This window comes from Lipophrys pholis (genome assembly GCF_963383615.2).
Source record: "Lipophrys pholis genome assembly, chromosome: 17".
Taxonomy (NCBI): domain Eukaryota; kingdom Metazoa; phylum Chordata; class Actinopteri; order Blenniiformes; family Blenniidae; genus Lipophrys; species Lipophrys pholis.
Genome location: NC_137643.1, coordinates 7,138,607 through 7,164,617, shown reverse-complemented (window position 1 = coordinate 7,164,617; position 26,011 = coordinate 7,138,607). Strand labels below are relative to the sequence as shown.

Below are 26,011 nucleotides of genomic sequence, written 5' to 3'. Positions count from 1 at the left end.
ATTCATCATGGCTTACATTTAATACACCTTTGTGTTAAAACGACTATAAATCCTCTCAGAAGTAAAGTGCAAAAAAACTAACAAATGGGCAGGTTTTGAATAGTGACATCAATTCATTCTAGTACAAATGCATCAGAAAAGTTATTTCGTATTAAGAAAATAATTTGTTTCAGAAGTTAACACTTCTTAAAGTGTTAATCATTCACCAGATTCAGAGCTCTAAAAGCTGCATTCAAAGGCACAACTTTGTATAGAAATAAATATTTTTTTATAATTATATGATTGAGTTTAAGAGTAAGATATTCTGCCTGTTTCAGCTATGCCGTCTGCACTTTGTCTTAGTTTAGCCTTCTAGTTTGCCGGTTTGTGTCCCACTCTGGACAGGACACCGCCGAGGGTCTTCGAGTCCGGTCTCTTAACCAACGACTGCGTCAGGAAGGGAATCGGCTGTAAAATCTAATCTGTGGGTCACATGAACTGCTGAGGTGACCTTGGAAAGGGACCGTAGAAATGCTTCAACAGATACATCCACTGTACGCTTCATTACTATTTACACAAGTTCAGGTTTGTTTGAGATCTTCCAGATGGTTTTGATCGTTTCAATCTCTATCTCTATTTCCATTTCTATTTTTAAAGTTAGAATTTGCATTGATATGAATCTGGATTGGATTATATTGAGAGGTGTTGTAAGGTCTGTTGATGGGTTGACCGACTCAGATTTACTGTAAACGACCTCAAAAATAGCAAGAATACATCAAAACGTCTCTGCTGAGCCTCTGCCAAACTGAACATTAGTGTCTTTTTATAAACACCAGGTTTCTGTCAGAGCTGTTTCATGGGCAACATTAGATCAGGGTTGTCCAATCCTGACCCCGGGGGGTCCCATCCTGTCTGTGTCTGCGCCTTTATCTAATGGAAATGGCAGCATCAAGGACCCACAGAGACCGTCAAAGCCACTCATTCTAATCAGGAGCATCCGGGCTGAGAGGCTTCTAAAACATGCAGACCACTGATCCTTCAGGAGCAGGATTAAACTGCACTGCATTAGATTGCGTGGGGGGGGGGGGGTATAGTTATCAAACATACACTCCAGTTTAAACAGATGGACCAAAGGATCCTGACTTTTTTTTCATGTAAAAGAAGTACTTTTGGTGTATTCCACATCCACATTATTCTTGAGTATAATGAGTTGCTTTCTGTACAGTTTAGTAGTTCTGTCACATCTTTGAAACAGGGAGACTTTAAAATCAGGGCTTTTAAAACCTGAATCCGACCCCCAGCCCGTACTATGGCCATCTTTTCTGGATGGGCTTCTAAGGTTTATAAATAAGTTATGAACGGATCAGACTTTTGATCACGTCTCATTAAAGGACGCTCAGTGTCCAGTATAAATAAATAGTTTGCAGTGCATCCCTCACAATATACAGCCCCCGCAATGGCCAGTAGTTCCCCTAACCAGCAGTGCTATGTTAGATATTATGATCGCTTGATACCCACCATGAATATTCTCCAAGTGAAAGCCATTAAAACGGCCCATTAAGTGTCTTGAGATGAGCCGGAGCCGGCAGCGCGGCAGGCGCCGCCTCTCGAGCCGCAGACCAATGGAGTCGGTGCTGAGGCGGGACGACGACTGTCGGATGTGCTGGCAACAGGTTGCGCTGGTAGCTGGAGGGGGAGAATTTCCCGATGTTCTCAGTTTTCACTGAGTAACATCTTCTCATCCCACCAAGAGCGCGCGGAGCGGCTGCTGCTGGAGCGGCCGACACATGCAGGACCCCCCCTCGACACAGGATTTCAGGATATTAGTGCAGTAAGTATGGTGTGATTGATCCTCCTCGGCATGTAAGTGTTTTCCGGTTCTGTTTAATTGGTTTCTTGTGCAGAAGTGAGAAAGTAAGTGTTGCGCGCGTCGTTGCGCTGAGCAGAGATGGACACCTGTGGCTTTATGATTGGATTTGGCAGCTGTCTCCTCGCGCTCCGCGCTTCTTACTCTCGGTGATGACCGATAACAAACACGGGAAAACCAAAAGGGGGGGGGGATTGTTGCTCGCTTTCATGCGTGTTTTCAAAGGTTTGGGCGCAGCTCTCTGTGCCGCTGCGCTCCGCCGCTGCGCATAATTGGATCAGACTGCGCTGCGTAAAGAGGCTATGAGGTATTATTACAAGCAGGTGGAGGCATAAATAGGACGTGACGGCGCCTCGCGGGGAGGCAGGTGCGCCGCTTGTTTATCTTGTTGCTCCGGCTCGTGGTCCTAGAGGCTCGTGTAAACAACGCGGTGGTTTCGACGTGCGCGGCTCACCGATACTGACTGAGTGGACAGGTGAATGTGACGCAAACAGGTGCGCGACAATGCTTTCCACTCACTTCTGTCCAATTATTTTTCTTTTACTGACCACCACCTTGTATTCTATAAGTTCATTATAAGAGTCAGTACCTGTAATATTTACTCAGTCAGCAAATCATAAAATGCGGATTTTATATATATTTTTATTTTAAGTAAACTACGTGGCTCAAAGGGAGACAAGCCTTGTGCTGCCTCACATCCTTGTCAACACAGTGTGCTAACTGTTTGAAGATGGTGTTTCCCATTTTCTTTTATGTACACTTTTTAAAAAGGCTCCACAAATAGCAATGACCTCAAATTTATGCCTTGGGTCTGACTTCAAGCGCACTTTGAGGCGTTTGGGTAAACATGCACCTTTTAATGAGGAAACAAGCATTACCACGTTGTTGCTATTTTAGACAAAGAGGAGCTGCCTCTGCACCACAGCCCATAATACTGGTGTATAGTGTAGTGTGTCCCTGATAAAGGCCTCCTGCTTTTGGTATTGAATTTGGGTAATTTCTTATAAGCAGTTTGCCTGCTTCTCATGCTGACATGTGTGCTGGTGTATGTAACCAAAACTTTAATTATTTATGATGAGCTAAGTAGAGATATGATTCTTCATGGTCAATTTACACATTAGTTAGGGCTGCTTAACTATTCTAAGTGTTTAAGCTGTCAGTATTAGATATACTTTTCAATTAACAAAAACATGGGGAAAAAATACAAACGTTTGCATTTTCAAGATATATGCCAGATAGTTTGTTGGGTTATTTGAAAATTATTATGTTTCTCCATCAATCCATCCATCCTTTGAACTGATTTATTCAACTCAGCATCAAAATGGGCACTGGAGTCCATCCAAGCTCTCTAAATATGAAGGAAAGACACACTAGTCCACACATAGATTCACAGTTACACCTAAAGGCAATTTAGAGTCACAAATTAACCTCAAATGCCCATTTTTGGACGGTGGCAGAAAACCCATGCACACATAAAGTCCATGGGGAACGGCCACCCAACTCTATTAGAATTCAGGATATGCTCACCGCCATGCAAACCCCTCCAAAAATGACTTCACTTGTCAAAACAGTTTGTCATCACGCCTCTGTTTTATTTATTCTGTTAATTGCTTCTTTTCTTAGACTGATGAGCTTCATAGCACATCACCAAAGCACAGCATCCCTCTCACTCGTCTGTACAAACCGGAGGGCAGGGCAGCCTGTGAGAGAAAGTTGAGTTTCAGATGTGCAATAAGACGCCGGGGAGGGTGCAGTAAGAAATCCGTCTGAAAAAGAGAGGTGCCTGCTGGGTGAGGAGAAATGGACGAGAGATGGCTGATGGGCCAGTCCGGTGACATTCCTGTCTCTGTTGACAAAGCCATTCCTTGTGACAAGTGAGAGAGCACATGCAGAGGTGAACAACTTATCACCAAACAGTGTTAAGCTACTGGTTTCTGTAAGACAACCAAGCCTCTCACATAGATATATATATATATACATCCTTCTTTTTGAGAAACCGTATTTGCTGACATTAGTCTCGGAAAGGCCAAACAATCCCACCATTATTTTGAGGAAGACCACAGCAAGTTCTGCAAACATGGCTGCTTGATGCTACGTTAAGACCAGAGAATTCATTTATTTTTTCCTCTATATTTTTTCTTTCCAGTTTGTCGTCCCCTAATTGGTCTCGTCACTTTTCTCTTTTACTGCCTATGTGGACAGTTTTCCGCATGTGTAGGATTTACAGTTGATGCTGGCCTAGTTCTGAGTTTCCTCCTAATCTGTTCTTATTATACAAATGCAAACCACGCGCAATGCTGAAAGCAACCGTCTGGAATCCAAAGAATGTTTTTAGGAAAGACAAAGTCTGACTTTGATCCGCTAATCTAACCTTATTGCCGGACGAGGGGGCTGCATGTTAAAGTATAACCAGCAGTCATTCGGTACCAGTTACATTTTAATTCTAAACAGTGACATTCTTTTAGAGTTGTAGGTGTAGAAAAACCATAAGCAGACTTAAGTTGGAGGGCCGTTATGAGACAAATATCCAGACTGATTGACTCTAAATACAAAGAATACTGAATGTCAGAAACAATTGGTTTTATATATTAATGACAGCGGTGACAAGAGCATTCTTTATCTGGTGTTTGTCTTGATACTGTCAGGAGTGAAGCTAATTAGATCCACAACAACCAGATGGGGAACGCACAGCAGGTGTCCGTGTGTGTGTGTGTGTGTGTGTGTGTGTGTGTGTGTGTGTGTGTGTCTGCACAGCTCAAAGTAAACAGTCCACGCCTGAGTGGGTCTGCTCTGAAGTTTGGTGGCTGGGGAGACCGGCAGCGGCAGCAAGAGAGCGAAGGGAGGCCCATTCCTGACATAGCCCCTAGTGTTTAATGCTCCACAGAGCCGGGACAAAGGGAGGAGTATTCACCTTCATATTGAGCGCATCACCGAGCTCCTTTTTCAGAGCCTATTAGGGTGAACGTGCCTTGTCCGCAACACTAACATTACAGGTGACCGAGTCGTATATTCTTTTACCTGTATTGCTAAAATAAAGGCTCCACCGGAAACACTAAAAACATCACTCAGGTCTTATCATGAGCTGAGTCATGCTTCTCTTCACTTCATGTGCGAAACAGATAGAATAACTCCTCCGCGCATTTTATCGAAGTTATATCTGCTTGTCCATGTATGAACAAATAAACCTGCTCCACATTGCTGCAGTTTGACCTTTATACCTTCAATTAATGTCAACAACAATGAATGCAGTTTAAATAGATATAAATACGAGTCGGTGAAACCAGTGCCCTCCCCCTGTCTTGTCTCTCTTTTGTGATGCATAAAGTGGAAAGTGCCTGAGGATATATAAGGTAATAAAGTCTTTTTGGTGTAAGGTGTGACAACCACTGCTATTGTTTTTCTTTCCTTCTTTCTGTACACACCCTCTGGGAAAAGAAAGCCTCAACATGTACAAAGAGGTTCTCAGTGCCCCAGTGGCATATTTGGCATGACATGATTACAATGTGTTCTCGCTGAGAAGGAATTTAACCTGCAGGGAAGTAGGAGAAGATGACAGCTTCATCAAGATACCGGTGATCTGATATTTGAGCCAGGTCAGAGACCGTCCTCCTGTAAAGAGTTTGGTAGTTTGCACAAAAACAAGAAGTAAAACTAGTGATAATACAATGTTCAGCTTATTTGCATTGAGTTTTGAACAAAAAAACGATCAGATCCATGTTTGTGCACTAAACGCATTTCTGCCTTGTGCCACTGAGTCACCTGCTTTGCATGTCTTCTGTTTTCCTACATGTCCGTCCAGACTGCCAGCACAGAAAACCAGGAAGCGAACATGAGCAGCCTCTCCGCTGACAGAAAGCCACTTGTGGACTATGGAGTTCAAATCCGCTTCATCAAAGACCTCGAGGACACGGGCGGAAGTTATCTCGACAAATCCAGAGTGAACAACAGTGCAACGCCGCCTTCCAACAAATACGGCGTGGCCGTGCGGGTTCAGGGAATCTCTGGACATCCTTATGTGGTCTTAAAAGATGGAGAAAAAGGCGACTCGTACGGAGTTCAGCTCAACACTCCCACGCCCACGTCGGGGCCTTCTTCACCATTCAACACCCTTCCCAAACCGAACAAAGAACCAGCAGAATTTGTAAACCCTTACGGCCCTGTGGTGAATCCCACACGTTCCACTGCTTCTCCAGCTGAGGATGAAGATGGGGAGATCTTTGGGAGCCCTCTTAAAAGACCTCCGGGTGATGGTCAAGCAGGGACACAAGGGGAGGAGGAAGGTCGAGCTGGGAGAGAAAAGCAGAGGGAGAGGTCAAAAGCTGAACCCCAATCCAAAGGGATCGGTGAAAAAGAGAAGAAAGGAGACGGGAGTAACGAGGAGTATAACGAGGCAGGACTGAAACCTGTCAAACTGAACGGTGCAGGATCCAGAGGGGCGAAGGAAGCCGCCCCTGTCGTCAACGGCTCTTTACGAGGCTACGATGGGAAGAAACCAAGCACAGTTCCACCTGCACAGTCAGTCTCAGCACCTCAGGTGCCGTCGGCTCAGGCACCCGTCCAGGCGATCGACACGAACTCCCTGGCTCCGATCAACAAGCTCATCAGTAAATTCAACAGCGGAAAGCCGGGGGGCGGCCAGCAGGTCAGAGGTCGCGCCGGGGCGAGGCAGCGGCTCAATTTCGACGAGCGCAAGAGGTCGCGAAGCCTGGACGCTCGAAAAGAGCCACAAGTTTCCCTCCCGCCTCGTATTTCTCCCACCCTGAATCCCTACGCTGCTCCTCTGTCCACCTCCTCCCATTTGTCGGTGTCAGCGGCTCCAGCAGGCGGTAGTCTGGGTAAGAGCTCCGCATCTGTTGCCAAGGTGACAGCGCTGGAGGCCCCCAAGAGGAGCCTAAAGTCACCAGAGAAGTTTGTTGCCAAGGACACTCCTCCAGCTATAGCTAAAAAGCCCGTAAGTGGAAGCAGAGGGGAGCTTTGGAGCTATTTGAAGTTGATTCTTTGTTTTGCAGGTGTTTAACTACCGTATTTACTTTTGTGTCTGAAGGAGATTCTCCCCAGGAGTCAAAGCACAGAGGTCTTCAGTGGGGAAGAGGCTCGAATCAGACAAGCTATTTACAATATCCTCAAAGACGGGTGTGGGAAAAACTACAAGAAAACCAGATTTCAGAGTTTATATGGACGCGTGTCTGACCGGTGGAATGTTTTTCTCCTCAGCACCAGCGAGAGTGAAGGATCCCTCAAAAGGAAAGTCAACCTCGTCTGTGAAACAACTGGCAGCTTCAAGGTAATAAACTAATCCAGCTGAAGATGTGGAAAATCTAAGGGATATTAAACATGCCGAGATCTTCTTACTGATTGGAAAATGTAACAGAGAGGGGAGAAAAAAAAAGTTTATATTTCCAGAAACTACAGCAAGCAGGAAGTTCTGCATTGACCTTGTGCCAAATAGTATCAAGTGAAAGCACTCGTGTCAATTGATTGTCTTCATCGGTATGAAAATTCTTTTCCTCGTAAGTGTGACTAAGATGTCACAGGTCTGAGAGCTCACAAGACACTATTAATTACTCATAGTTTAGATTTGAAAACGATCAAGTTTGATTGTTCTAAATAAAACATTGGAGATGCTTTCTTTGATGGGTCAATTTTTCTCTTAATGTCTTTGGATGAGCTTCAGTTCACTGCGACCCTGAGATGGATGAAGCAATGTAGTAGATGAATCGATCGATTGAAGCACAAGTTTTACACTATTAAAAATAGAGTCACAATAATGTCGAGCTGCTGAAAATGCTGACCTCTCATTACTGAAGAGGTCACAGGGTTGATTCCAGCAGAGATTCACTCTGAGAAGTTACAGTATTCCAAACATAATCCAAATCTATTTAACTACAAGTACAAATGTAGTTTTTCCCGACGCCTCAGTCAGCTTTTGTTGGTGTCAGCATGTTGGCGTCAAGTATAGTTGTCATTGTTCGTTCATGAAATGACAGCTGGTTGGCAACCTGTTGGCACGGTGGAGTAGTGTTTACACCGCAGTGAGCAGACCCGGGGTTAGGAGACTGGCTCCAGGCTTTCTGTGTGGAGTTTGCATGTTCTCCCTGCACTCCTGTGGGTTTTCTCCAGGGACTTTGGCTTTCTTCCACAAACCAAATACATGTTCTTGGGTTAATTAACGGCTCTAAATTGGTGTGTGTGTGTGTGTGTGTGTGTCTGTGTGTGCGCATAGCGTCCTATCAGTTAACGCTTGAGGAGACTCAAATGTGCAAAAATTCAAAATCATGCCGACTGTCTCCTCTGTCAGTTTTCATGCCACATTTTCTCTCCTCTGATGCCTTGTTAATATAGCTGGAGCCAGAGTCATGAGCACACACACACACACACACACACACACACACACACACACACACACACACACCTTATAAATTTGCATGATTTTGCATAAATCTACATGCTCAAGTTATTCTGATGTGTCCTTACCTTCTCATATCACATGCACTTGATTATGTACGATCCCTTGTAATGCACTTCTCGCCGTGTTTGTGGCCACGTCTTATTACTTGCTCGTCTTGTCCCTCGCCAACAATGCACCTGCAGAATAGAGCTCTGTGTGCTGAGGGCGCAGTCGGCGAGCGCCATCAATTATTGAGTCGGAGTGGAACCCTGCACCAGCTGGGGGTTGACCAGCCGGATGGGATGGATCCCTCCCCCGGGAGCTCTGTTGTAGAAAAACCTGCACTTCAGTAGATTTCGTGGTTGATTCCTTTACCGGCAGACAACCCGGGTTCTTCAGAGGCAACACGTCTCCTGAATAATCCAGTAATGGCATCAATACACGGGATGAAGGAGATTACAGGGTCCCTTTGATATATTTGTGTATGCATTTTATATTTATTTATTTTTTCTTGGCTCGAGGCTATTTCCAGCTTTGCATCAAAACTCAGAACATAAGATCAGCGTGTGTTGTACATCCAGGAACTCCTCTCACATCTTTTTGGGTTATTTGTTTGGGGTTTTTTTCCCGCAGCTTTGTTTACATTCTGAAATGCATCAAAAACTAAAATATGCAGCGTGTTTACATTCCCTGTGCTCCACGTGTGTGTCTGTGTGTGTGTGTGTGTGTGGCTCTCTTCTAAAGTGTCTTTGGTGCATTTTGACTGGTTTGCTGCCGTGTTGTCAGTTCAACATGAGTCGAAGGAAGAGTGACGCCGTCGGCGAGTTGTCATGTTGTTTGTGTTTCCGCTTAATTGAGGACGAGACGCTGGCGTGTTCAGTTACCAGAGTCTGAGGCAGCTGCTGTGTGCATGTTTGTATAGAGACGGATCACTAAGATGACTTAACAGGACGTGTTTACCTGTTGTGACACGTTCAGGCAAACTGTGTTGATTATATTTAATTGAAACTGCAAAGTAAGGGGGAGCTGTTCTGGGCCCCCCCCCCCCCCCCCCCCCAGAACAGCTCCCCCTTACTTTGCAGTTTCTGGTTTGAGAAAAAGAAACCTTAAACCTAGAATATTTTGATTACGTTATGTCAACGTTTTTTTCCCTAGTTGATTTCCAGGATTATGCAAGTTCATTAATGTTTCAAGGCTGCGTCTCTGAACTGCAGCATTCCTGAATTCTTTGTTCATATATTGCAATACTTAATCAGACTTGGTTGACTCTGTATTTGGGTGAATATGAGTCTCTTCAGTCGAATACTGCTCATCTAACATTCATTCCACACTTTATTATTTGGTCGGTTGAGTTTAATAATACCAATGAATTTACATTATTACTTGACCTGTTTCATTATTTTTACTTTATACCAAAAATTGTCTTCAGAAACACCTTTTCAAAAGTACTTAATGTAGTCTTCTCAGCTATGTTTTGAACTTGGGCAGCTCATCTTCACTACGTGATTGGCTGATAGAAGAGACCGGTGAGTGTATTTGCACATTATTAAGTTGGGAATAATTTGGGGTCCAAGTTCACAAGTAACCAATTCCCAATTCCCTATTATTTGCTGTAGCCAGTAAGTGACTTTCACAAAAACTTCTTCTGAAGGCACATTTCACCAGGAAAAATCACCCTCATAATGAAATGACACTATCCAATCAGCTGAAGTAATTACAAGTGGTCGCCACACCAGAGCCAACATTGGAATTTCAATCGGAGAGCAGAAAAGAGGGGGGGTCCAAGCCATTACCACTTCAAAAAACAACTTTTTAATCCACTTTGCAACTCTGTGCATTTTTAGAAGCCCGACGAGGCCAAATTATCATGTAATTATTACAAGAAAATATATCAAAGGTAAGAAGGAATTCATTTGAGCTGAACTATTCTTCTTTAACTATTACATGGCCACTCTGTTATCTCTCTGCCACTGGTTCGCCGCTGCATGAGGAGCTTATTAGCAGAACAAGGCCGGCTGTGACTTCTAATTCTAATTGGGTTTTCATGAGTTTTGCATTTAGGATGGCGGGAAAGTACTGGCAGTGCACATGAGGATATAGCTGACGCAATTCATGCGGCGTGCTTAAAAGAGCTTGTACTTATTCTCAGTCATGTTATCTCTCATTAATTATCTCATAGTGAGGACAGAAAGAAAACCAGAATGTCCCTGAACGGGATTATCTGCAAAGTGTCCTGCGGGGGGACGAGAAGAAAGTGAAACAAAATCTGTACAAAATATATCTTGGTAATCCATCACCGATAAGTAGCAGAAAAGTGAGGTCCCCCGAGGAGCAGAACATCCGTGATCCCCGCTTTTGTCTCTCTCCTCTCTGTCTGTGTGTGTGTGTGCGTCCCTGTAATGACTGTGTAGGAGGATAAGAGAGGTTTCATGGGCAGGCTGCGCTTATACGTCTTTTTCACTGAGAGGGAGCCTCATCCGAGCGGTGTGGGCGATGAATGAGCTCTGCTCCCTCACAGCCTGTCGGAGAAGAGTTGTTTATGTGCGGGGATAGTCTTTTTTGACAACGTCTGCGCAACACTGGCAGGGCTTTTTCTCCCAAAGAAACTGGGGCAAGAAATCCAGTTAAGTTCAGGAAAATGCAGAGCACATCATACATCTGTAAGGTCGACGGCCGCAACATCTCCAGTCCCCCGCTCTGTCCTTGGTTCTTGCTTCCAATCTTTGTGTGTCGTTATATTTTTGTACAGAGGAGGGGGTCTGAGGGAAGCCTCAGGAAGGGGAACCTTGAGGAACTTCAGGAGCAACTCAAACGATTGAAGCATGATCTGCATCAGGCACATGATGAGTAAGTGTGTGTGGTTTTGCATCGCTTAACGGCAAACAATAAACTTGCATTCATTGCACCTGTGGGTTTTTTGTGTGTGTGTGTGTGTGTGTGTGCTGCCTCATTGATGAGCCTGTTCTGATGAGTGGCAATGCATTATTAATGACTGTGTGTGTGTGTGCAGACTGGCTGAGGAGCGTATGGCCCGAGAAAAGTCGGAGTCTCGTGTGCGTCTGCAGGAAGACCAGCTGGCTGAGCTTCAGGAGGAGCTGAGGAGGGTTTCAGAAAACCTGCCTCAGTCGGACTCACTGCAGACGGTATGGCCCTCGCACCGATGCACACATTTCTATGTACCAATTTTTTTTTAATGTCATTAACTGATCGTTAGTTCCCAACCTCCTTCCCCAACCCCCACCACCCCCACCCCTCGAGCCCCTATCAGCGACTCTGATCGCTGATTGTCCCGAACACTTTTGGACGAACGCATTTTCAAGTAGACACAAAAGAATAAATCATCAAAATAACTCTAGATTTAGAATTTTAATTAAAACCTTGTGGTATCTAGTAATATATGTACAATTTTAAAGCTTTGCAATTGTGTGGTTTGAATTGTATTTTCAGCACAACTGCTTTCAAGGTGTCTTTTAATACAGTTTGATATGTATTTGCCTTAAAATATTACCTGTGTTAAGAAAGCAGGTTCAGACCTCAATGTCTGATGTATAGTTTCTGAATGTGGCACCAACAACCACACAAAATATTCATCGCTTTGCCTTTATTATCATCTTCATTAGGAGCAAATAATTAAGTCCAAATGCTTCATTACTGTACTTAAGTCAAGTTTTCCGGCATGTGCTGGCATTTCAGATACATTTCAAACTATTCAAATTAAACAGAATTTACTTGCCTCAAGTTCAAGTTCTAGTCTTGACAGATTTCTCCACGTCACACCTTGGATGTTGATTTCATCCTAAATGTGTTGGACAGCAAAGAGACCAGACGAGCCGTTTGTGTTTTCAATGCTTTTCATGCACAACAGAAGTAAAAAAGACTAAAATGACGTAAAACAAATGGCTTGATGGAACAGACAAGCGCAGGAGACTGGATCCCAGATAGAATGTGACGTCTACCAGCGGAGACGCGGCTGAAAGTGGATCAGATAAGAGTGACGGCAGATCCAGAGCAGCCTGACGTTCACGAGTCAGGCTCTTATTTAAGAGAAGTGTTTTGAACACATCAGTGAGGTGAGCAGAAATGTCCTGGTAGTAATGTCAGTCAAAGTGTTCCATTATACTTTCATAGTGTGAGTACGTTTCTCAGCATTTCTCACTTTTCCTTGAGTGTAGAAGTTGAATCAGCATTCTCACTTGTGCAATTGTTTTTATAATTTTTGCACAATTATGTGAATGTCTTGATAAATCAGTGACTGTTTGAGACTTTAGACTTTATTTCATCACAGGAGATTGAAGACGATCCCTACATCAACATTAGAAGAAATCCTAATATTTCCTCACATTACAGTGGAACTCGTCCTCCTGCAGGAGCAACAGTCATGCACCGTTGCATGTGGTCATGTAGCTTTCAGAGTTTAGGTTTCATATGTAGTCTTTTTCATAACAGAATAAACACTGAAGTGTTCAGCATGTCCCGTTCCCCCTGACGAAACTCTGTTGATATTAACTTTGCGACTTTAAATAAGAGAATGTTTTTTAAATGTGTACCCAAATTAGTCTAATAACTCATATGTACTGTATTATTTTTGTAAATAACACATTTTATTTGAGATAGGCAATCTTTAAGTTGGCTTCAGATACTTTTGTTTTTATCCCCGGAAAAGGTGAAATATGTTAGATTTTTGTCAATGTTTCACTATTTGGCATTTGCTGACAATAAAATCTGGAAGATGATTGTAGTCGTAGTAATAATAATAATAATGTTATGGTTTGAATTTCAAATTGCCCTATAAAGAATGATCGGGCCCTTGACATGAAAGCTCAATAATATTGATCATGATAATTAAAATATTGATAATAATCTTGATACTCATGACAAAAAGTATATCAATAACTTTAAGTAGTAATATAAATAAAATCATCAAAGCTGCATGTAAGCGAACAAGATGATCGAATAAAAGACGAGCAACAGCAAAAGAAATCGCGGACACTGAAAGCAGATCTGGATGAAATCATTTTCTGTTATTGAAATGAACCGATGGTAACTGGTGAATATTAACTTTTCTAAATCTTCTGTACACAAAAACCTGTTGAATTCGATCCAACCATCCTCTTGGTTTCGGATTAATCTGGACTTCTTTTCGCTGTAAAGAGCTGAGTTTTTCCGAGGGATGACCTGTTATAACAGTTTGCTCCTGAGGAGATTGGTGGTGGTAATAATAGTTTCAGTTGTTTATTACTTTTGCCGTCTGTGTGCCCCTCATCCTCCGTAGGACGTGATGACTCTGCAGACCCAGCTGATGGAGGCCGCCATGCTCCGTCAGCGCCAAGAGGAGACGCTGCACCAGCGAGAGCGGGAGCTGACGGCCCTGAAGGGAGCGCTGAAGGAGGAGGTGGAGTGTCACGACAGGGAGATGGAGGCTCTGAGGGAGCAGTACAGCCAGGACATGGACAACCTGAAAAGAACTATGGAGGATTTCACACAGGTGTGACGTCTGGATTTTCTACACAGCCAGTCGACTTTGTGGACGAGTGAACACGCCCTTAAAGTAAAATTTATTACACTCAAAAAAAAGAAAAGAAAAGAATGGTTTAACAACCGTGATGTTACTGAACAAATACAAGTAAGTCAATAAACTGAAGGGAAAACAAAACGGAGGCATTAAAGGAATGTGTTGTGCAGCGTTAATGAGTAACTGGGAGGTGGGAAAGGTCCCACTTCCAACATCTGAACTTTGCCTAAATGGGCAAGTGTGACGTTTCTGAGTCTGTGATGGAAATGGGATTTTACCCTCTTGTATCTTTTCAAGTTTCCAACACCATAAATGCATTTTGTAATTTAGAAAGTCATTTTAGATACTTCAATCCTTCACTTCAAATATCTGCATTTTCTCCTCTTTCAATGCTTCAAACTGGCTTGTTAGTTGTTTTAACCTCTATGAGGACGATTCAGAGTTACAGTCAAAAGATCGAAGTTCTTAATCAGTAATAGTTGCACACATTAACTTTCATTTTCCATTAAGAAAATAAGTATTTTTTAAATAAGTAGAATTTAGTTGGGTTTTTTTTCTGAAACCAGGTTAGTTCCGGTTTCCTTCGTGACCCAATACTATGAAAGTGGTGGAAATAGTTGGAATGTTTTCATCTCTTTGTAAAGGTTTCACCAGAGGAACAGTCAGGTTCTACCTGTCAGGCAGTTTGTGTCCTGCATGACTTATTAAGGATTTAATAAGACGAGCTTTGATGCTGCATCCGCCGATACATGACGGCTTTCCCTCGTCATTCCGTTTCATCTGTCGGCACGCAGCGAGTGTTCAAACTGTGAGCCCGGGTAGCACGAGGTCGGGCTGAGCCCAGCGTGCAGAGCTGCAAAAGAGAATATGGCTTCTTGTGATCCGCAGCCTAGAACTGTTCCAGTTGGATTTCCATTGTGAAGTTTCTGCTTCTACCAGTAGACTATTTTTGGCGGGGGGGGTTACTGTCGGATGTGGTGCCAAAGAAACTTGAAGAATATATGTATATACAGGAATAGATCATTATGCAGATTTTGGAAACGGTAACAGCGGTGTCAGGGAAACATGCAGCCTGAGAGCAGGAAGTGAGCAGACAGTTCTGCCAGATGCTTTTGATGAGGCGCTCTATTTGGCGCGATGCAGATTAAAGTAGTTGGAGCTTTGTAAGGATTTTTTTTGATATTTCGTAATATTGTTTTTTATGTAAAAGTATTTTAAGGGTTGCATTGCTTGCTGATGAAGGAGAAAGTTAAAAGATCCGTTTCTCTGCACCGTCGGGTTTAACATTTGCTGGAGAAAAATAAAAATCTGATTTAAAGGAAAATGTCATAGAGTAGGTGTTGCGCGTGCCCTTTTGACTGGCTGCATGTCACAACAATGAGAGGGATGGTTGAATATGAGGGGATAAACACATTCTCAACAAGGACTCCCATAACTCTAAAAATAATTTGTGTTTGTGTGTTCGTGCATCAGTCCCAGGAGCAGATCGAGGAGGAGAGGGAGAGGGTGAACGCCTCCGTGTTGACGCTGGAGGAGGAGCTGGAGAGCAGCAGAGATCGGGGGGAGTGGTGGAAGACGGAGCTGGAGGCCGCCGCAAAGGAGCTGAACAAAACCAAAGAGGAGTCAGTATCTGGAGTCTTCCCGTGTTGTTTTGCTTTGCTCTCCATACACTGGCAACAAACAATGAACCCATCGTTTCCGGATTCTATTCGGCTCGACATTTAAAAGTCAGTCTGGTTGAGTACCGGTCAGTTCAATACTACTGACAACGTCTCAGCGCATGTGGAAACACAATCGGTAGAAAAGTATATGAGGGCTTGATGAGTATGGACAAGATGTGAATAAACAGGGATGCCATGGTGGAATGGCACAGTTAAAGCTAGATTTAATTCAAGCCCCGCCCTCGCTGTGCGTGGAGTTCTCTCTCTCGAGATAGGACTCATCAAGTTGTGCACGTTCACATCTCTGGTGACGTTCGTCTTTGATAACAGCAGTCGGTATACAAACAGCATAGTCTCAAGCTCTCTCTGCCAGTCTGTTTTATCTTATCGCTAGGAGCAAAAATGCACTTTGAGATGTCCCCAATTGTCCTCAGTCTGAGTAATTGTTAATATTAACTGGGGATTAACTCTGTTTTCTGGATTTTGCATGTGTTTCTCACAAATAATGGGACAGTTTAGTTGTCTGGACACTTTAGAGCGCAGTAGCCCTGTGTTGGAAATAACTAGATTTTATACGCTGTGTTTATAAGCGAGGTCACTCCGGATGGCAAGTGAGCGTCAATTTAACAAAAATGGATAGATTTAATTGGAAAAAAGTATGTTTTCACTGCTTCAGTGTTCCTTTGGGGCTCGCTGATTTGCTCAAGGACATTTTAACACATAGCAGGAAGAGATGAGGAATCAAACCACCAACATTTAGTTTGAAAGACGTTTCACCTGCTTTCAGTTGGGTACAAGTCTCACTGGAGTTTTACTCTCCGCCTCTTGCTTGTCGTCATGACATCGTCTCAGAATTCTCAAGGGAAAAGGCATTTCCTTGACCCCCAGATTTCTGACACTCTCTGGCGCCCCCTATCAGAGGCCCGTCTGACACGGTCACATCAGTGTGGTGGTACAGACTACAAGAAACAAGATTCTTCTTCAAGATTCTTCTCGTATCACATCAAACCGAAGTAGTCGGTGTTTCTCCTTTGTGTGGATCAGACATTATTTACTGCTGCATTTTGTTGCTGTTGCTTGAAGCCGACTCTTCCACCGGGAGCTCTGATTGCACATGCTGTATCTTCAAAGATGTCATGGAGTTCAAAGACGCTCAAACTCAATAATCAATCTTGATTTAAAGACGGAATAAATAAAGCGGGGGTCTAATGTTGGCCAGCCTGCACGCTGAGCCCAGCTCCTCCTGTAACATCTCCTTTCACAACAAACTGTCTCTCTTCAACAGGCTCGTGTTCGCAGCTTCGTCTCGCTGCTTTGAACCGACTGTAACATATTTCACTTGGTCAAGCATCAAACGCAGTCTGTCCTGTCTGATACTCCCTACACTTGAGAGAATTGGTTCACTGAATTGATACATATCTCTGGAAAACTTCAGAATATCCCAGAAAAAGATTCTGCAAAAGCCCTTTTTAGTTCAGTCCTGGAATATCTGATTCTTCATGAGTTTTTCTTTTTTTAGTTTTTTTATTAACTCATGCACTTCTTTCGCTTGATTTCTCACTCGGCAGGAAAAGGAAGCCCTCCAGCCATCGAACGTGAGAGAAAAATGAGTCTCGCTTTGTTTGGTTTGACTAGATTTAGCCTGGTTTTGATCAAAAGTTGGACATAAATTCATCTTTCATTCAACTTTTCAGTGTTATCTGAGTGGATTTTGTATCTGATCTGTTTTCATCATTAGCTCAGTCAACCTTTTCTAACAAGTAATCTAGAGATGATAAACCCAATTGTCCTGATTTTTCTTCTGACCACCAATCAGTTGAATTGTTGAAATCAGATTGTGCTTGAATCAAAGTTTTGGATGCGGTGATGTTTTAATGAGCCAGATCCATAGTTTCACTAACTTGTACGCTGTTTGCTTTTGTTCTGTTTTGGTGTCTCAGCCTCTAGATCTTTTTGCACGTTTCATGTGCAGCTACATTGCATTTAAAGTTCTCCTTTCTCTGCGCAGGCTGAAGGATCTTCAGGGTTCGCTTCTCGCCATGAAGAAGCAGCCTCCCGCCTCTAATGAGAGCTCGTCTTTAGCCGAGGTAATTCAGCACACGAAGCAAAGATTATGCTCGCGTGTGGGTGAAATCCAGGGGCTTGTCGCTTTTGTTTAACACCATCTTTTTTTTTTTTTTTTTTAATCTGCCAGAGCCGTAATGTGGTTGTGGGTTCTGCTTTGGCTGAAGTTCAGACTATTTCCGCCTCTTTCTTTTTCCTCCCTCCATTCATTTCTCCTGCAGACGAGAATATGCACGCGTACATGCTCCGTACTCGTATCAACTCTTTGTCATGCCCCCTGGCACGCTGCTTTTTTACTCTCAGACATTATTCATCTCTGATTACTTATCCCAAGGAGCTTCAGCGTTGCCATGACGATCTGAAGCGGACTCACGCCGATCTGGACAAACAAAAGAGCGAGCTCGACGAGAGAAACGAGGCACTTCAAACCCTGAAGAGGGCGAGCGGAGAGAAGGAGGCCAAGCTTCAATCCGAGATCACCAAGCTGAAGGAGCAATGGCAGAAGGATAGGGCCGAGCTGGAAAAGGCACTCGAGAAGGCGAAGGAGGTAAAGCTTCATAGAAGAGAAGCGATTTGGATGATATAAACAACTTGAGAGCATATAAGGAGCACCAAAACAAACACTGTAGCTTCTGTGGAGACAAATGTACAAAATTACAGAGACGGTGCAGGCAAAGTGAGTCGAGTGTAAAAAAAAAAAAAAAAAAAACAGTTTCCATTTTATGTTTCCATCTCTACAGTCATCAGCTGGGTCTACAGAAAAGACTGTGGTGGACCACAGCGCCAATCAGGAGCTCCAAGAAGCAAACAATCGCCTCAGAGAGAGGCTGGCCCGCATGGTACTGCACAGCTGTACACACACACACACACACACACACACACACACACACACACACACACACACATGCAAAATTATGTTTACACACACACTGTAAAAGAACAAAAGAAATGTCCTCCCACGCAGACGCTATTTTCAACCAGGAGATGTGGAGTAAATCGCCAAAAGACGTACTCAAACGTATAAGCGTAGGAAATGATCCCTCCGAGATGAATGTACAGAAAATACGCTTTGTGTATCATGTGCATTGAGACACGGAGGCATTACAGCTGTTTTAAAAAAAGACGTGAAGAGTGTAGTCACACAATTTATTACAAAGCTGCTTTGAATATGAAAAGACTTGCATCCCTCTGTGTGCCCTTCTTCTAATTTACATATCATACACATATATATATTCTAAAGTTTTGAAGTACTGGACACATTCTGGACTATAATCTGATCTATTCCTACAAGTAGAAAATAGTGCACTCATGTCCGCGGTTGGCTTTTTCCTCTCCAGACGAGGCTTCACTCCAGCGTGCCGCGGAGCCCGGACACCGAGGAGGCGGTGGAGGCTCTGGAGGACGAGAACCGCTCCCTCAAGTCTCAGCTGGAGGAGGCCAAGAGAGGAGCGGCTCGCCTGAGCAAAGAGAGGGACGACCTGACCCGGAGGTTGGAGGAGAGGGAGCTGGAGAGGGACGCCCTGCGGAGGGGCAAGAGTGACCTGGAGGAGCAGAAGCGGCTGCTGGACCGAGCGCTGGAGAAGATCAACAAAGAGGTGCGGGAGGACGAAAACCTGAAAAGGTCTCAGTGTGCCGGTACGCGCGGACGTCGTCGTTAACTATTTTTCACGCACAGATGGAGTTGATGATGGGAGAGTCCAGGCAGTCGGTGGTCGCCCTGCAGACACAACTGGACGATTACAGAGAGCGTTCGAGGAAGGACCTGCTGGAGGCGCAGCGGAACTGCAAGGACCGGCTGGTGGAGCTGCAGAGGGCGCAGAGCAACCTGAAGGCCCAGCAGGAGGAGGTGAGGCTGAGAGGGACAGAGGACGGAGGTTCATCTTTACAAAAAGCTGTGTTGGTTTGGTAAACTGTCTGATTCTCAGCTTGTGGGCTGTATGGCCAAAGCATGTTTACGTGGATTGCTTTTCCCAAATGGAGGCCATTTTCATCCTGTCACACAAAAGAAATACCTGGTTTCATCATGAGTAGAATGTGTACATTTTGTACCTCTGGCTCCATAAATGATCTATTGTAGTTTAGCCTCATTCACAGTTTTCATTAAAATAATCTGAGTGATCATCGGGGGAAGCTTTCAGTTTTTTTCCTGGACTTTTAAATTAGAGCTTCTATTTTTGTGTGTGATAATTATAAAATGTTTCCAACTCCGTATTGTCATGGTAATAATAATAAAAACTATAATTACCCAACATACTATGGCAGTGATAATAGAGTAGCTTTTAACACTCCTAGTCATGTTACTCTTTCAGGTTTTTGGTCTGTCATATAGTTTTGTTGAATCATCGTCTACTTTCTAGGAGTGCAAAATAAACCAAAATCTTTTCGAGGATGTAAAACTTTGCGATGTTTCCATGTTGAACAAATGTTTATCATTCTGTGTGCATGATGGCCCAACAAACTCCAAAATAACCCTGTAAGAACCTCTGAAGCCCCGAAAGATCCATAAACAGGAGGCTGTCCTGCATTGTGTCATAAATAACATCGTGCATTCTCTTTTCTTTCAGGTTTCTCGACTGAAGAAGGAGCTGCTGGTGTGCAGCGAGGAGAGAGACGGCGCGCAGTTGGAGCGGGATCTGCTCAACAACCGCCTCAAGCATTTAGAGGGCGAGTTCGAATCCGAGAAGAGCTCGCAGAACGACCGCTCCCGAGAGATCAGAGGCCTCGAGGTGAGGCCCTGGGGTCAAAGGTCAACTAAATCTGGGGGGGTAAATCAGGCCGGTGTTACAAAATACAGTTCAGGAGCAGTAAATAGTATGAGAGACGCGTATGTGATGTTTAAGGTCAGAGAGTTGGATGGAATTAGACATGTGAGTTTACGAGACTCTGCATGTTTTCAGGATAAAATCAAGTCTCTGGAGATCGAGCTGGACGAGGAGAGGAGCAGCGTGGAGCTGCTGAACGATCGTATCACCCGAAGCAGAGATCAGGTCGGCAGATTTGAATTTCATGCAAATAAGGAGGATTCGTTTTGGTGTCGCGGCTGTTCGTAATGAAGTTTACTTACGCTGCCTCCGTGCGGGTTCCCCCTTCATCTCGCCGTCTCCTCTCAGGTGGACCAGCTTCGCTCGGAGCTCATGCAGGAGCGCTCGGCCAGACACGACCTGGAAATGGACAAGAGTGCCCTGGAGAGACAAGTATGACTCCCTCAGAGAGATTTAAGCCGGGGTTTTTTTGTTTTAAAAATGCCCGACGTGTCACGCCGTCACTCTCCTTTGCAGGTTAAGGAGTTGAAGTCTCGCATGGCGGACATGGAGGGGCAGCCGCGGCCCACAGCTGGAATCGGCCTGCTGGAAAACAAAATCCAGGAGTTGGAGGAGAGACTGCGCAGTGAAGAGAGGTATGACATGACTCTCACTGTGAGTAACTGTAAACTATCAACTCACCACCAACAGGGCACCAATCCTGTGTCCACTTTCATAAATATCAAAATAAAAGACTGATTTGTGTTTTTTTTTTCTTTCCATTCTACAGAGAGAAGTCCAGTATCCAGGCCTCGCAGAGACGAACAGAGAGGAAACTGAAGGAGCTCACTGCCACATTAGATCAGGAGAGAACTCAGCACGTTGAGCAGAGAGATCAGGTGCATGTCATCATGATCTGCATGCATGTTACCTGAAATGTTTGTGCTGTCCAGTACTAAACACAGATAGTCACCTTGACTTTTCACTTCCATACTACAAATCAGTGGAGTCGTAAAGATATATAATATTATTAGAGGCTTTTTGTAAACATAATTCACCATAAAGCCAGAATTCATGCTCGAGAGCCAACAACTCCCAAATACATTATTTTGAGCAGTGAAAAATATACATTATGTTTGGTATAAAGAACTACGAGTTAGCAATACCTGAGCAAATTTTCCTATTGTGGCAAATGTGTTATTCTGTTTGCGTAACAGAATTGAATGTGAGGCAGAAAAGGCTGTGATTGGTCCATATTTCTCTTTTTAGGAAATTGGACGATGCAAATAAAAAACAAAGCTGTGCATATATATACATATATATAAACACACATGGCACTTACAAAAATATAAGCACTTCAAAAGGAGAAAAAAACTTGCACACACATACACAGGCATATGTACAAACCATACCTTACAATAAAATAGAATACATTTAAGTAGTTCTACTGTTACAACACATTGTTTGCCATCCACAGCCAAAATAATTCAAATGTTCCTTGTTATATGCTGATTAAAAGTTATAACCAAGTAGGTGGATCGAAAGCATTCCCAACATATAACAGTGTATTATCTGGATCAAACACGGAGCTGACAGCTAAAATTCATCGTGTTGGATCCACAGTGTTTTCAATCTAGTATTGTATTTTAATGAATTTGGTCTCTTTTTTTGCATTAAACAAACTTGGAACCAGTTGCTTCTTCACACGTGACTAATCTCATCTCCACTCATCTTGACCCAACCCTCACCTCCCTCCACCAGCAGAACGCCCCCTGACCTCCTGACCCCTATCATCTTTCTGATTCCTCAGCATTCATAGACAAACCCACAAATCCTTTAACCCCTCCACCCCCACCCCCACCCCCACCCCCACCCCCTCCCCACGATCCCTGAACCCTCACCTACGACCTCCTGTGCTCCCCTCTAACCCCCGTTCCTCTCCCTCTCGGCCCCCAGCTGTCTCTGCGTGTGAAGGCCTTGAAGCGGCAGGTGGACGAGAGCGAGGGCGAGGTGGAGCGCTTGGAGGGAGTCCGCCGTAAAGTTCTCCGGGACCTGGAGGAGCAGCAGGAGCTGCAGGAGGCCCTGCAGGCCAAAGTCACGGCGCTGGAGGCTGAGCTGAAGTATGATTCATTTACATTTAGGATATTCTGCCTGACTGAGTCTTTTCTACACTAGGGGGCGCTCTGCAGTAACTAACCGGCCACATGCATGTAGTCACTGAGGAGAAATATATGAATGAGGTGTTAATAGTCGTTCCTCCACTTTCTGCAGGCGGAAGTCGCAGCACACACATCGAACAGCTTTAGGCGCCATGGCTCTAAGCTCCGAGGAAGAGGACGGCTTCTTTGACAGCAACGTCACCTCCATCCTCCCCGAAGGTCACCTGCAGACCAGCAACTGCTAGTCGGAGAAGAAGCACAGAAACACCTATAAAAAAAGATTTAAAGCGAGGCATTCCGGGCACGCACAACTCCTTTGCCTCACCTCACCTCACAGTTGCTCTGCTTGGCTTTATTTTTAGCGCAGCAGTCCATCGGAGACAGGTTGTCGGCATAATTAGCTGTCATTATGATTCCTTCACTGCTGTCATGTTGAATCTGCGAGGTCTTTTGTTTCTCTGATGTTGAAGTAAAGACTCAACTTAATGTGCTTCAACTCTTTTCCGAAAGCTTCTTTGCCGTGTGGAATGATTACTGCGTGCTGCTGTGGAACGGGTTTTCTTCATGTCATGCAGAAGATTTGCATTTTCAAATCAACCAATGATCCTAATGTTTTTCCTAATGGCTCCAGTCTGAAGTCTGTCATCTTTTGCATGATGAGTTAACATTTATCAGTGTTGTTAGCAGCTCCAAGTGTTTCTTTGTGTTGAAAGTGACTTTTTTTTTTGTTTTTTTTACCTTTTTAAATGTGACAATAGTGGCCCGTTGAAACGGAGGCTGTATTTTTATGACACTGTATTAGCTTTTACTCGAGACAATCAAATATACATACAGTAGCACCGTGTAATCTCAGAGATGACAGACTTTTCTACTTTATAATTCATGCGGTGTAATGTTTGGGATGTATTGATCATAACTCGTGTGCATGTTTCACTGAAATGCCTTAAAAATGAGCTGTTTTGACCTCATATCCGTACTGCATGTGATGTGTTCATAGAGGCTGCTGCTGCTGTGATAATCTAAATAGTATTTCACATGCTTGCCTGCATCTTTGCCTGTACATTCCTATTGGAAAAATCTCATTTGCTTATTAATGAAAGTGTTCCACATTTCTCCATGTTGCACTTTTTCCCTGATGAATGTTTGTGTAATCCTTCGGCATTCTGAAATTTGCTTCAGTGAAATTTCAAGTAGCTATTAGTGCAGTTAAAGTGTGTTTACTAAGCTGCTGGTGACATTTGTCATGTGGAGCAGAGCTTTGTAAGTTTCCCAACGGCTTTGACATAAATTTGCTGCGTATTTTGGACCCTGTGTAGAATACAAACATAAATATATAAAATTGTCTTTGTTTTTCTTGCATGTTTTATGACTTTCCACTGTTTTAGTGTGTTTTTAACGTTTAAAATAAAGTTACAGGAGAAGTTTAATGTCAAAGGTTTGATCATTTGTATTCTAAGACGGATACATTAAATTGATTGAAAATTGATCATTTGATGCACAAATGAATGCTGAATCTTTCTGTAAGCTTTCATCTTGTTACTGCTCTCTAATGTATTTACAGCCAGGGTGCTGGAGGGTTTCGTCTTCTCCAAAGTTTATGTAAAATTGTCATGCTGCTGCATGAGTCAGACCGCCACCGAATCTAATCCAGTCAATTAGATTAGTTTCACAGTTACTGTCTTTGTAGTTCAAGATGTCCTCTTTGTGGAAAGATTACTTCCTGGATCAAAATAAGGAGGAAACTTTGTATTTAAAAGGCACCAAGGTTAATGGTGATTGTTTTTTTTTGGTTTTTCCTCAATTCCATTATGTCGCTCCAGTCACCTGCATGTATCCGTGTCTGAGGGAGGAGTCTGCAGCAAGCCTGACCTCTTCAACTAACACAAATGTGTAAAAGTAGGGAAATCAAAACAAATAATCTGAGTGAGCTCGTCGTTGCACTGTGAAATGGAAATAATTGTTCTGTTGTTGTTGGTTTCAGACCGTATAGTTTTGCCATAAAAGGCCAGCAGATACTTCCTCTCGGCAGCGTATCTGCAAGCGCTGCATATTTAAATCCAGTTTAAAGTATCAATAAACCGGAGGTAAGTTTTCTGCTTCGCAAGGATGGAGAGAATTTAAGATGAAGAATGTCTGCCGTTCAGATTCACTTCATTTCAGCTGCTGCTGAACATTTCTGTCGGCCTCATTATGTCGGTGCTTTATAGCTCGTGAGGCGGCTTGGGGGTCGTGAAACAAATGACATAAAAAGCTCCAAACACACATTCGTCTTGGCAAATTTTATCAAAGCAACCCGGAGTAAAAACTTGTACTACTGGTGGCAAATACTGCAGACTTGTATCATCGGGTGAGAACTCAACCTTGATTAAGTTTCCTCAGCTTTAGGATGAACTTCCTGAGGAGATACGAGGCTTAATGAACTCAGTGATACGTTTTTTTTTTAAATCATTTTTCAAAGTTCACTTTTACTTTTTTAAGAGGGCATTTATGTGACGTCCTCACTGCTTTTGGTTTGGCGGGTTGGTTGTTTTTTGGCTGTTTACTTCATTCTCTGGTTGGTTGGTTGGTTGACCGATTCGTTTGGTAATTTTTTGATTGGTTCTCCAAGTCTATTATTGTATTTATTTTGTATTTATTTGTATTCATTGTATCTTAATTCCATTTAACTTCAGTTTTGACCTGCTCCTCTTTATATAAATCATTTAATTCCCTGCTGTTCTATACATTTGCTTTGTCTGTGAAAACATATGCATTTTTACTGTTTTTTAAAGATCATTATTATATAATTGTATTAATGTTTTTTAAATTAAATTTATTTTGCATTATATAATTTAAACCTGGACACTTTGTACATAAATCTAAAGAGGACGTTTCGGAAAAAAGCACGAGAAGCAGACTACATTACTTCAAATGTTCCTCATGTAATTTCTGCAGAGCACAAACTGTTTAATGTCTCAGCAAAGAAACATCTGAGGGGCAAAACCTGAATGAACCTGCGGAATTCTTTGTCTCTTTTGCTTCAGTATTTCACTTCAGAAACGCGAGTTAGATTTCACTAAAATAAAAGGATTTGCTCTGACAAACACAGCTTTTCTCTCTGAGTCTTTTGGAGGAACTGAGCTGAGTGTTCCTTTTAGCTCTGGCTAAGTTTTCCCCTCGGAGACACAGACCCAGTAATCCTCACATGGTTTACTGTAATTACTGAGGACATCAAGCTGTTATCATGACCCCACCTCGCTCAGCCTCTTTGCCTTCATCCTTTCTCTCTCATCCTCATATTTGGACTTTTCACAATGTAGATCAAATCTTAACCCATCACAATGTTTTTTTTAATCATTGTTCATGAATTAGTGAAGGAAACTGGATTCCCAGAATGTTGAAACTTTTGTTGGGATGAGTGATCGTTGTGTCAATGTACATCATAAAATTTGGAGCCGGTATGAAAATACATACGTGAAAAAGTGAGCAGGATCCTTTACAACTCAAATACTTTGCATTGTTGGAGTTTTTCTTTTCTGAGAAGCTGCTGGCTGTGTGGGATAATGACAAGGGTGTTGTGCTACATTATGTTCTGTCTTTCCCGTATATAAAGGAGGGATAGACTGTCTTTCAGATACGTGAAACATAAATCAGATTATAT

At 43.3% G+C, this 26,011-nt stretch overlaps 1 protein-coding gene across 3 annotated transcripts; it reads left to right on the top strand.

Moving 5' to 3' along the window:
* The first annotated feature begins 1,647 nt into the window (after positions 1–1,647).
* cgnb (cingulin b) lies at positions 1,648–23,870 on the top strand. Of its 3 annotated transcripts, none has more exons than XM_080484566.1 (21): positions 1,711–1,810; positions 5,646–6,797; positions 6,891–6,979; positions 7,061–7,130; positions 10,984–11,081; positions 11,245–11,377; positions 13,507–13,719; positions 15,220–15,368; positions 16,976–17,002; positions 17,416–17,494; positions 17,806–18,018; positions 18,212–18,310; positions 18,809–19,066; positions 19,147–19,317; positions 20,036–20,197; positions 20,369–20,458; positions 20,582–20,665; positions 20,750–20,868; positions 21,003–21,111; positions 22,169–22,332; positions 22,484–23,870. In XM_080484566.1, the coding sequence occupies exons 2-21, from the start codon at positions 5,676–5,678 to the stop codon at positions 22,614–22,616; spliced, it is 3,582 nt and encodes a 1,193-aa protein (XP_080340692.1). In that variant the 5' UTR covers positions 1,711–1,810; positions 5,646–5,675; the 3' UTR covers positions 22,617–23,870. The 3 variants fall into 3 exon arrangements, with proteins under 3 accessions (XP_080340691.1, XP_080340692.1, XP_080340690.1); XM_080484564.1 differs by lacking the exon at positions 1,711–1,810 and adding an exon at positions 5,376–5,439; XM_080484565.1 differs by lacking the exon at positions 16,976–17,002 and having other exon boundaries at positions 1,648–1,810.
* Positions 23,871–26,011: the final 2,141 nt, after the last annotated feature.

Bases quoted from the DNA above. Each gene is read 5' to 3' on its own strand.
- cgnb (XM_080484566.1), top strand. From the start codon at position 5,676: ATGAGCAGCCTCTCCGCTGACAGAAAGCCACTTGTGGACTATGGAGTT. The intron at 6,798-6,890 runs GTAAGTGGAAGC...TTGTGTCTGAAG, and splicing joins CAGCTATAGCTAAAAAGCCC to GAGATTCTCCCCAGGAGTCA. The intron at 17,003-17,415 runs GTGAGAGAAAAA...TTCTCTGCGCAG, and splicing joins AAGCCCTCCAGCCATCGAAC to GCTGAAGGATCTTCAGGGTT.